Source organism: Mustelus asterias, chromosome 3, assembly GCF_964213995.1.
Source record: "Mustelus asterias chromosome 3, sMusAst1.hap1.1, whole genome shotgun sequence".
NCBI classification, from domain to species: Eukaryota; Metazoa; Chordata; class Chondrichthyes; order Carcharhiniformes; family Triakidae; genus Mustelus; species Mustelus asterias.
The window spans coordinates 127,651,415-127,663,178 of NC_135803.1; the positions used below are offsets into that span (position 1 = coordinate 127,651,415).

General features: G+C 44.8%; 1 protein-coding gene across 1 annotated transcript; it reads right to left on the reverse strand.

Annotated features, from left to right (window-relative positions):
• Positions 1-4,020: 4,020 nt before the first annotated feature.
• Positions 4,021-11,513, reverse strand: pde12 (phosphodiesterase 12). The gene is made up of 3 exons (XM_078209592.1): positions 10,056-11,513; positions 7,060-7,138; positions 4,021-4,998 (listed from the first exon to the last, which is right to left on the reverse strand). Exons 1-3 carry the CDS (start codon positions 11,274-11,276, stop codon positions 4,556-4,558), a joined length of 1,743 nt encoding a protein of 580 aa, XP_078065718.1. The 5' UTR covers positions 11,277-11,513; the 3' UTR covers positions 4,021-4,555.
• Between the last annotated feature and the right edge of the window lie 251 nt (positions 11,514-11,764).

Consider the following 11,764-nt stretch of genomic DNA (forward strand, 5'->3'; position numbering starts at 1 on the left):
ACTGAAAAGGGAGGGTGAACAAACAGCCAGAGGTAGCAACAAAATAGGTCAAATGAGGGCTGAGGTCCTGAAAGCAGAATATAGAGATCTCGAAAATAATGTAAAAAGCAGGACCTCAAAGGTAGTAACTTCAGGATTACTCCCATGCCACGTGCTCACGAGATTGAGAATGGACCAATTGAATGTGTGGCTGGAGAGATAGCGTAGGGTTGAGGAATTTGGATTCCTGAGGCACTGGGACTGATTATGGGGAAGATTAGACCTGTAGAAGTTGACCAGGTTGCAGGACCGTATACTTGCAGGGGTATTTACTAGTACTCTTGTGGGTTTAAACTGGTGTGGCAGGGGAATGGGAATCTGAGTGGGAGAGAGATGAGAGAAAAACAAGGTAGAAAGTGGAATGCAGAGGAAACTAGGGCTAGCAGCAAATAGAGCCATAGTACAAGGAAAATGTGTAAAAATGTTCAAGACAAGTTTAAAGGCAATGTATCTGAATGCATGGTGCATTCGCAGTAGACAAATTAACAATGCAAATAGCTGTAAATAGGTACAATATGATTGCAATTACAGAGACATGGCTGCAGGGTGACCAAACTGAATATCCAAGGGTGCTCTCGGAAGGACAGGCAAAAAGAAAAAGGTGGGGTGCCATTGTTAATTAAAGATCAAACCCATGCAATATTAGCTCTGAAAATCTAGGTGTAAAAATAATCTAGGTGGAGCTAAGCAACAAGGAGTGTAAACACTAGTTGGAGTTGTCTCTAAGCCACCAGAGTGGTAAGGTAAGTGGTGGCATTAAATGAAAATAGAGATGCCTGTAACAAGAGTCCACAATAATTATGGGGGATTTTAAGCTTATAGACTGGGCAACCCAAATTAGCAATAATACTGTCCGATAAATCACTGGAATATACAGCATGGTTCTTTTAACCATTACTGCAATGAAGCAACTAGAGAATAAACTGTCCTAGATATGGTTTTGTGCTATTATGAATGAGTTAATCTTGTGCAGGGTCCTTCAGGGAGCAGTGACTGATAGAATTCTACTTTTGGAAGGAAAGTGAAGTCTGATCCAAAACTAGGGTCCTAAATCAAACCAAAGGAAACAATTTTTATTCATTCAAGGGATGTAGGCTTGATTGGCTAGGCCAGTATTTATTGTCCATTCCTAATTGTCCTTGTGAAAGTGTTATTGAGCTGCCTTCTTGAACTGCTGCAGTCCGTGTGGTGTTGGTACACCCACAGATGTTAGTTCCAGGATTTTGACCCAGTGACAGTAAAAGAACAGCTATATATTTCAAAATTAGGATGGTGAGTGGCTTGGAGAATAACATCCAGGTAGTGGTGTTCACATTTGCTTCCCTTGTCCTAGATGGTTGTGGTTGTGTATTTGGCAGATGCTGTGTAAGGCACCTTGAGTTCCTATAGTGCATCTTGTAGATGGTACACTGCTGCTATTGCATGTTAACTAAGGATTGGTTAACTAACAAAAAGCAAAGAGTGGGGGTAAATGGGTGTTTTTCTGGTTGGCAATCAGTGACTAGTGGTGTGCCTCGGGAATCAGTGTTGGGACTGCAATTGTTTACGATTTACATAGATGATTTGGGACCAAGTGTAGTGTGTCAAAATTCGCAGATGACACTAAGATGGGTGGAAGAGCAAAGTGCAGAGGATGCTGGAAATCTGCAAGGGGATATAGGTAATCTAAGTGAGTGGGCGAGGGTCTGGCAAATGGAGTACAATGTTGGTAAATGTGAGGTCATCCATTTTGGTAGGAATAACAGCAAAATGGACTATTATTTAAATGGTAAAAAATTGCAACATGCTGCTGTGCAGAGGGACCTGGGTGTCCTTGTGCAGGAATCTCAAGGAGTTGGTTTGCAGGTGCAGCAGGTAATTAAGGCAAATGGAATTTTGTCCTTCATTGCTAGAGGGATGGAGTTTAAAAACAAGGCATGGTAGCACAGTGGTTAGCATTGCTGCTTCACAGCTCCAGGGTCCCGGGTTCGATTCCTGGCTCGGGTCACTGTCTGTGTGGAGTTTGCACATTCTCCTCGTGTCTGCGTGGGTTTCCTCCGGGTGCTCCGGTTTCCTCCCACAGTCCAAAGATGTGCGGGTTAGGTTGATTGGCCAGGTTAAAAATTGCCCCTTTAGAGTCCTGGGATGCGTAGGTTAGAGGGATTAGCGGGTAAATATGTGGGGGTAGGACCTGGGTGGGATTGTGGTCGGTGCAGACTCGATGGGCCGAATGGCCTCCTTCTGCACTGTAGGGTTTCTATGATGATTTCTATAAGGTGCTGGTGAGGCCACACCTGGAGTACTGTGTACAGTTTTGGTCTCCTTACTTGAGAAAGGATATACTGGCACTGGAGGGGGTGCAGAGGAGATTCACTAGGTTGATTCCGGAGTTGAGGGGGTTGGCTTATGAGGAGAGACTGAGTAGACTGGGGCTATACTCATTGGAATTCAGAAGAATGAGGGGAGATCTTATAGAAACATATAAGATTATGAAGGGAATAGATAAGATAGAAGCAGGGATGTTGTTTCCACTGGCGGGTGAAACCAGAACTAGGGGGCATAGCCTCAAAATAAGGGGAAGCAGATTTAGGACTCAGTTGAGGAGAAACTTCTTCACACAAAGGGTTGTGAATCTGTGGAATTCCCTGCCCGGTGAAGCAGTTGAGGCTACCTCATTGAATGTTTTTAAGGCAAGGATAGATCAATTTTTGAACAGTAAAGGAATTAAGGGTTATGGTGAGCAGGCGGGTAAGTGGAGCTGAGTCCACAAAAAGATCAGCCATGATCTTATTGAATGGCGGAGCAGGCTCGAGGAGCCAGATGGCCTACTCCTAGATACGTTATTGCTGGGTGTGAATGTTTATGGATGGGGTGCTATTCAAGTGGGCTGCTTTATCCTGGATAGTATTTGATTTGTCGCATGTATTGGGATAGTGAAAAGTATTTTCTTGCATGTTACGCAGACAAAACATACCATTCATAGAGTACATAGGGGAGGGGAAAGTATAGGGTGCAGAATATAATGTTAGTCATACTCGGGTTTAGAAAAAGATCAGCTTAATATATGGTAAGTCCATTCTAAAGTGATGGCAGCAAAGAAGTTGTTCATGAGTCAGTTTGGTATGTGATCTTAGAGTTTTGTATTTTTTTCCCAACGGAAGAAAGTGGAAGAGAGTATGTCTGGGTGTGTGGCGTCCTTGATTATGCTGGCTGCTTTTCCAAGGCAGCAGGAAGTGTAGACAGAATCAATGGATAGGAGACTGGTTTGTGTGATGGACTGGGCTACATTCACAACCACTCTGTAGTTTGTTGGGTCTTGGTCAAAGCAGCAGCTATGCCAAGCTGTGATACAACCAGAAAGAATGCTTTCTATCGTGCATCTGTAAAAATTGGTGAGCTGTAACAGACATGCCAGATTTCATCCTGGGCTTTCTTAACTATAGTGTTAGCATGGAGGGAGCAGACCAGGTTGTTAGTGATCTGGACACTTAGAAAATTGAAGCTCGCAACCATTTCCACTTCATCGCTGTTGATGTAGACAGGAGCATATCCTCCACTACGTTTTCTGAAGTTGATGACTATATCCTTCGTTTTACTGGCAGAGGGAGAGACTATTGTTGCTCCATGTCACCAGATTCTCTATCTCTCTCTCCTGCACTATCATCCTTAAATTCTCCGGGATGTAGATTATCAGGCACGGAGGATTTATCAGCCTCAACACCATTTCCCTACTAATACTGATTTCCTTCAGTTACCCTCTCCCACTAAACTATGTTCCCTAGCATTTCTCAAAAGTTATTTGTGCCCTCCTTTGTAAAGAGAAAACCAAAGTTAGTTAGCCATTTCTTTAATCCTCTTCATAATTTCTGACTAAGGGACTTATATTTGTCTACGATCTTTTTCTCTTCGCGTATCTGCAGGAAATTTTAGTCCGTTTTGATGTTCCCCACAAGCTTACTCTCGTACTCTTCCCCATCTCAATTAATCCCTTTATCCACTAAAACTGTTACAATTTTTGATTTGATTTATTGTCGCATGTAGTGAAAAGTACAGTTCTTGCACGCAATACAAAACATACCCTTCATAGAGAAGGAAAGGAAAGATTGTCCTTTGTTTTAACACACAGCTGCAATTTCATGTAAGCAATATTTTACTTCAGTTTCACTGCAGTAAAATGTGAACCTTTCTGCATCCATACATTACAAATTCTACATGGTCCAATTGTTACATTCTAGTTTTGCTTTTAACATTATTGTTTAGCCTGTCCAGTTTTGTCATTTTCATCCAATTGATTGAATTATATCAAGACCAATTGGTTTTAGTACAAATAAGCCCCAAATGGTGAAATCTAATAAACCCAAACAATACAGATTGACAGGTCTGTCAGCATCAGTTGCGAACAAAGAATATCCAAAACATTACCAATCAGTATCCTCTTTACAAATGTTAATAAAATTCTAAGTTACCAAGTGTGGATATTTGCAAACTCAGAACTATCCATATTTAAGGTAGCAGCAGACCCACAAGTCGTCATCGTTTATTTGCATTTCAGATCACAGATAAGTGCAATATGATCTGATGGGTGGGAAACACTTGGCAGAGCCAAATGGCAGGTGACTTCCTCATGACTTGGAAATGGAATAACCTGAGAAACCTCAAACATGTTCATATCCATGAAAATGTAGTCCAGGCAACCTTGGAAGCCACCTACATAATTTGTGTAAGTAGGTTCTCCACAAGCACTTTTTAGTTTAAATGGGTGCGTAAGGGACATGCTGCATCGTTCTTCCTCACCATTTGAAGTCCAGTCAGGGTGATCAGCAGATATGTGTCCTTTGGTGACAAACTCGTACAAGCCTGAGTTTGGGGTGCTGTTGAAGTCACCACAAAAAATTACTGGTGTATTGGGATACATCTCTGCTGTAACTCGCTCAAGGTGACGAAAAGCGATTGCTATCTGAACAAGACGAATGTGTCCTCCTGAAAAAAAATCAGTTTAATGTTGTGACATCAAATAATATGGTTTGGCAAAAGAACTGATCTGACATCACATCCAACAGATTGTGACAGGCACAAAAACAATTTGTGCTGGAAATACTCAGCTGGTCTGGCAAGCATCTGTCGAGAAACAATCGTTAGTGTTTCAAATAAAGACAACTTTTTCAGAACCAATTGAGGGTAGAAATATGATGTAGATATGCTGTCATAAGTGGGGAGGGAACAACAAAAGGAAAGGTCTGGAATATGGCAATGGGTGGGAGAGATTAAATGACAAAGATCTCATGGAACAAAAGGCAAAGCAGAGAGATGAGCATTAATCCAGGCTATGTGCAAGTGTCAGAATAATGAGCAACCCTGTCCAAAAGCACATTCATGAAAAACAGGATTCAAATTAGCACATGGAGAAAATCAAAATGGGAGACAAGATTTCATGCTCTGCATGTTGAATCCAAAAGACTGTAAAGTGCCTCAGTGGAAAGTAAAGTGCTGTTCGCTGGAGCATTGCAGAGGACAGAAACACGAGTGCAAGAGCAAGGGGGTGAATTAAACTGGCAAGCGGCTGGAAGCTCAGGATGATGCTTCTGGACTGAGCAGATTAGTCTCAATGTAGAGGAGATTGCATTCTAAACAGCAAATACAGTACACCAAATTGAGGGAAGTACAAGCAAATCACTATTTCATTTAGAAGGGATATTTGTGCAGGCATTACATCTCCTGCAATTGCAGGGGAAAGGGAGAAGGTATTGGGGAGTGGACCAGGATGTTGCGGAGGGAACAGTCCCTTCAGAATGTTGAAAGGGAAGGGGATGATGTGTTTGATAGTGGCATTATGGTGTAGGTGGCAGAGGATGATCCTCCGAATGTGGAGACTGGATGGGGTGGAAGCTGAGGACGAGGAAAGCCCTATCACAGGGGAAGGGATGAGTGCAGAAGTGTGGGAAATGGGTTAGACACAGTTGAGGGTCCTGTCAACCATAGTGGGGTGAAATTCTCAGTTGAGAAGGTTGCATCATCAGAAAGGTGTGAGAGATGGGGAAATTGAGAGAATGTGTGAATTTATTCTGGTTTCCCTGAACAGAAGGCACATTTCAGAATTGGAGATAATTGGTTTAAATCTCTCTGTGACCTCGCAAGTGTGTCGCATTGCCATGGGGAGAGATTGCAGGGGGATTCATTTTTGGGGTTTTATCTGAGTGATTTCTCACAGAAGCAGTTAGTTGAAGTCTGGGTCTTGAGCCGTTTGAACAAATATAGAGAGAATCAGCCAGGAACTGTAGGATCCGGAGCAGCCCAGGGTTGTTTCTGATTTGGAGTCAGGAGGCAATAATGCAGTGAGGCCCATGCTTGAGCTAGGGAGGTACGACGGAGAGTTAGAGGTTTTACCTAGCCAAACGTTTGTGGAAGGACCCCAAGAAATGTCATACTTCAAAGAAACATGGAGGAGAAACAAAGTGAATTCATGAGAGCTGTGACATAGCCTGGTTGGGTCCCAGAAGTGAAGGAGCCCTCAAGATCAAGTATTGCGGAACTCTTGGTTGTAAAAAGGAGTATTTTGTTGCAAGTTTTGTGTACAAGTATTCAAGGAATCTAGTGTTAAGTTGATAGTAGTAGTTTTATTTAATTCATTTACAGTAAAGTTTTTGTTGAAAATGTAATTCTTGTGGCATAATTATTTCAGTTAATAACTCTGGGTTCAAATTACTTTTTAAAAGTTACTGCTGTCTGCGGAGATTGTAACACACCCAAGAAATGTAGAGCCCTAGTGCAATCTTTTCTGTGCTGTTCTGGTATCAGAAAACAAACAAAAACCAAGTGATAATGCTGATAAAAAAAGATAGCCATTTTAGATAACACAGGTTTGAAACAGGTTTTAGGTCTTCAACAACATCACAATCCATTGTGGAGCAGTAAATCAGCCTCATAATTAATCAACTGGACAATTTAAATGGGGTGATCATGCCAAACTTGCTAGGTGCAAATCTAAAAAGGGGAGAGGAAAATAAAGGAAACACCAGATAATTTTATGGAACTAAAATTTACCTTTGGGGTGCCAGTAAAGATGAGTATTACCAACACACAACTTCTTTGATGGATCTTTGAGAGACTGAAGTACACAAACCTAAAGAAAAATAGCAGTGTTTATGATCAATAATGTACAGTAAACACTGAATTGCTCAAACAATACAGAAACAGGAATAGGCCATTTAGCCTCTCAAGCCTGTTATGCTATTCAATGAGATCTTGGTGATCAGTAACCTATATCCACCTTTGTTCCACACCCCTCAATATCTTTGGTTAACACAAATCTATCAACCCCAGATTGAAAATTAACAATTAATTTAGCATCAATTGATGTTTGCAAAAGTGTTCCAAACTGTCACCAGGTTTTGCATATGAAAATGTTCCAGAACTTGCAGAATTTTTAGCCTATGTCCCCAGTGCTGGGTAACCAACCAATGCAAACAATTCCTCAATAATTGCTCTAACAGTTCTCTATAATGTCTTGAAAATGTTGATAAGATTACCCGAAAATCTTCCAAATTCCAATTAATGCAAACCTAGCAATCTCTCCTGATGATTTAATCCTTGGAATGCAGGTATCATTCTAGTAAATCTTAGCTCTATTCTGTCTATAGAATCCCCCCAGTACAGGAGAAGGCCATTTGGCCCTCGATCCTGCATCAACAACAATCCCACTCAGGCCCTATCCCCATAACCCTACGTATTTAGTCTACTCATCCCCCTGACACTAAGAATCAACCTAACCTGCACATCTTTGGAGTCTGGGAGAAAACCAGAACACCCAGAGGAAACCCACACAGACATGAGGAGAATTTACAAACTCCACACAGGCAGTCACTCAAGCCTGGAATTGAACTCGGGTCCCTGGCACTGTGAGGCAGCAGTGCTAACCACTGTGCCAGCCTGCCATCCACAAAACTGTGGATGTTCAGTTGTCAAGTATACTCATGGCTACGACAGGCAAGGTTTTGGACTCCAGGGGAATTCAGGGATATAGAGGTTGTGGAACTGAGGTTGAAGATCGGTTGTGATCTTATTGAGTCGAGGAGCAGACTCGAGAGTGTATTTGGCCTGCTCCTGTTGCTTTTGCTCATGTTTTTACTAGCCTTTTTGATATACTTGTTTATTACATTTTAATTACATGGACCTCAGGTCTCTTTGCACCACCACTGTTTTTAGCTTTCCACCTTTCTGTAAATATTCTGTTCTAAACTTTTCAGTTCCAAAGTAGATGACTTCACATTTGCCATCGTTTTGTTCATTCTTAATCTTGAGTATCATTGAAAAAAGACTCATGGCGAAGCTTTCTCCATGGTAACACCTCTACCACTCAGAGTCCACTGTCAACCCAATCAACACTTTCTTCTCAAAGTATAAATTGTTGTTCCCTTTAAATTTGGTATTCTTGCAAATGTCCTGATGAGTGCAAGATGAAAAGCTTTGACGTGTTTATTTTCAGCAATACTCAAGTTCTGTACTACCAGACGATCATTCTTAATCTACTAAGATCAATTTGTAACTTTGTGCTTCCATTTACACTGTTCATAATGATGTCTATCTTTGTGTAATCAGCAAACCTGGACAGGTAACTTTTCTTTCCATCATTTAGGTCATTAATAGAGGAAATAGTTGAGGCACCGATACAGACCTATGCAAAACACCACGAGTCACATACTGCCAATTAGCATTTTTGACCATTGTCCCAGTTCAAGTCACTTACTGCAGCAAACTTCCTAACCAGGTCAACGACTTGCCTTCAATTCTATGAGCTTCAGCATTTGCAAACAGTCCCTTATGAGGGACCTCATCAAATGGCTTCTGGAGGTTGACATAAATAAGATCCATAGACATTTCCCTGGCCACTACTTCAATCATTTTTCAAAAAGATTCACTGAGGTTTGTCAGGCACGACTACCATTTACAAATCCTCTCTGATCAAAATTTCAGGGTGCTCAGTGACTCATTTTGTACCCTCTCTCATGCAATTATAAATGCACTTGATTGTATTTATCATATAGATCCATTATATTAGCATGAACGTTCCTTCCGTAGCATTGTGATGATAAAGTGGAACTCACCACTGCAAAATCTATTTAAAATTTTCATAATACTGCACTTATTTTACAACAGCTATCTGTTCAATTTTATTAATACGAAATTTCCACTATGCTGCAATATTAGCCTCCCATCCATTGACTCTGTCTACACTTCCCGATACCTCAGAAAAGCAGCCAGCATAATCAAGGACCCCACGCACCTCGGACATACTCTCTTCTGCCTTCTACTGTTAAGAAAAAGCTACATAAGTCTGAGAGCACGTACCAACTGACTCAAGAACAGCTTCTTCCCTGCTGCCATAAATCTTTTGAATGGACCTACCTTATATTAAGTTGATCTTTCTCTACACCCTGTGACTACAGCAATTATATTCTGCATCCTCTCGTTTCTTTCTCCCCTATATACACGATGAGCGGTATGCTGTATAGTGAGCCAGAAACAAGATTTCCACTGTATCCCAATACATACCACACTCCGGCCCCCATTCGGGTACACTGAGGGAGAATTTAGCATGGCCAATGCACCGAAACAGCACATCTTTCAGACTGTGGGAGGAAACCAGAGTACCCGGAGGAAATCCACGCAGATATGGGGAGAATGTGCAGAGACAAGTGACGCAAGCTGGGAATTGAATCCGGGTCCCTAGCACTGTGACACAGCAGTGCTAACCACTGTGACACCTCTATAGGTATAGGGCCTGGGTGGAATTGTTGTCAGTGCAGAATTGATGGGTCAAATGGCCTCCTTCTGCACTGTAGAGATTCTATGAGACTGGTTTATGACTAACACTACATTCTGCACTCTCCTCTATGAACGGTATGCTTTGTATAGCATGCAAGAAACAATAATTTTCACTGTATGCTAATACATGTGACAATAAAATCAATCAAATATACCTCAAAAATTGAAATCTCTAAAAGCCATTGAGCCAATGGGATGAAAATTGTTTAAAATACCTGGAAAGTGGTTGATCTTTGCAGCACCTTTTCTTTGACACAGGGGTTGGCAGAAACCTTCTCCAGGAGCTCCTGGTGCAAGGGGTCTGAGGCTAAAGCCTGGCTAAAGGTCACATCGTGCTGACTGATCAGCCCGAACTTGGAGGCTCTGAAGAAAGTTGCCAGACCTTCGTGTTGCTTCTCCTTCATCCGAAACATCCCGCGAAAGCCGAAAGCGTCCAGGGCGGGCCCCAGGCTGTCGGTGAACGCACTCTTATCCACCTCCTGCAGGCAGATGATGTCGGCGTTGTAGCCGCTCAGCTCCTTCTGGATCAGCTTCTGCCGGTAGTGGGCCTCGAGTGCGTAGGGCGGGCAGTAGGGGTACAGGGTGTTGCGGGAGAGCTCGGTCTGGGCGTACACATCGGCCAGGATGTTGTAGGAAACCAGCCGGAGCAGCGGCTCCTCGAGGGCCTGGCCGCTGAACCGCTGGCGGCTGTCGAAGCTGCAGGCGCCGGGCCCGGCCTCCACCGGCCCGCCGCTCTCCACCTCCACCGCGGCCCCGAAGCGCCGCCCGTCGCCCGGCTGGCACCTCAGCTTGAGCCTCAGGCCGATGTGGCCGTTGCTCGGGGTGAAGACTCGGCCCTCGGCCACCGGCTGCCAGTCGCCGCCGCCGCCGCCCGCCTCCCTCAGCCACTCGAAGCGCGAGTGCGAGGCGTCGCCGAACTCCAGCTCCACCCGCGGGCAGAGCGGGAAGCCGGCCAGGATGGAGCCGGGCAGCCGGAGCTGGGTCAGGGTGGGCGGGTTGCGCTCCACCCGGTAGCGGGCCTCCCCCACCTGCAGGACGGCTCCGTCCTGCCAGGCCTCGGCGTTAGTGGTGTCCCCGGGCACCGGCTCGTCTCCCTGGTACAGGACGACGGGCGGGGCCGAGGCCTGGGCCTGAGCCGGGGACTCGGGCTGGGCCGCCCTCCGGCCTTTCCCGACCTTGGCCTGGGCTTTCAGCAGGTTGTGGGCGATGCGGCCCAGCGCCGTCCGCAGGCTCTCGCTCTGCTCCCGCTGCAGGTGCCGCTGGCTGGGCCCCAGCTGCAGCGAGATGGTCAGCTTGGACTCGGTGGGGACGCAGCGGACAACCGCCGTCTGCATGGCCGCCGGTCCCGGCACGGGGCCCGAGGAGAAGCGGGCGGCCAGCCGCTGGAGGCCGGCTGAGGGCAGCGGGCGAGCGGCGCTACTGACCAGGCCGCACATAGACCCGGCTCAGCGGCACATTCCCTCAGCGCGGACCCGGATCCCGTGGGTCAGCCGGGGTTTGAGGGGCTGAATGGCCTTACTGCTGCTTCAGATGTGTGCGCGCTAAACCCCGGGAAGGTGCTGCTGGCTGCCCCGGCCTGGAGTTTGCTCCAAAATGATTCAGCAGCTGTATTATCCGGTGTATGTATATCCAGAATGCCGCTTCACTCAGGCTGTGTACCAAACTAACACTGTAGCATTCCACCACACACATCTGTACCAGCAGTAAGACCATTCAGCCCCTCAAACCTGCTCCACCGTTCAATACAATCTCATCTCAGCTTCAACACTATCCTGCCCCTTCCCCATAGCCCTTCACTAATTAAAAGTCTTGTCTCTCTCCACCTTAAATTTACTCACCAACCCTTTGCTAATTAAAAATCTGTCTCTCTCCTTGTCAAATTTATTCAAGTCCCAGCACAGTGGTTAGCACTGCTGCCTCACAG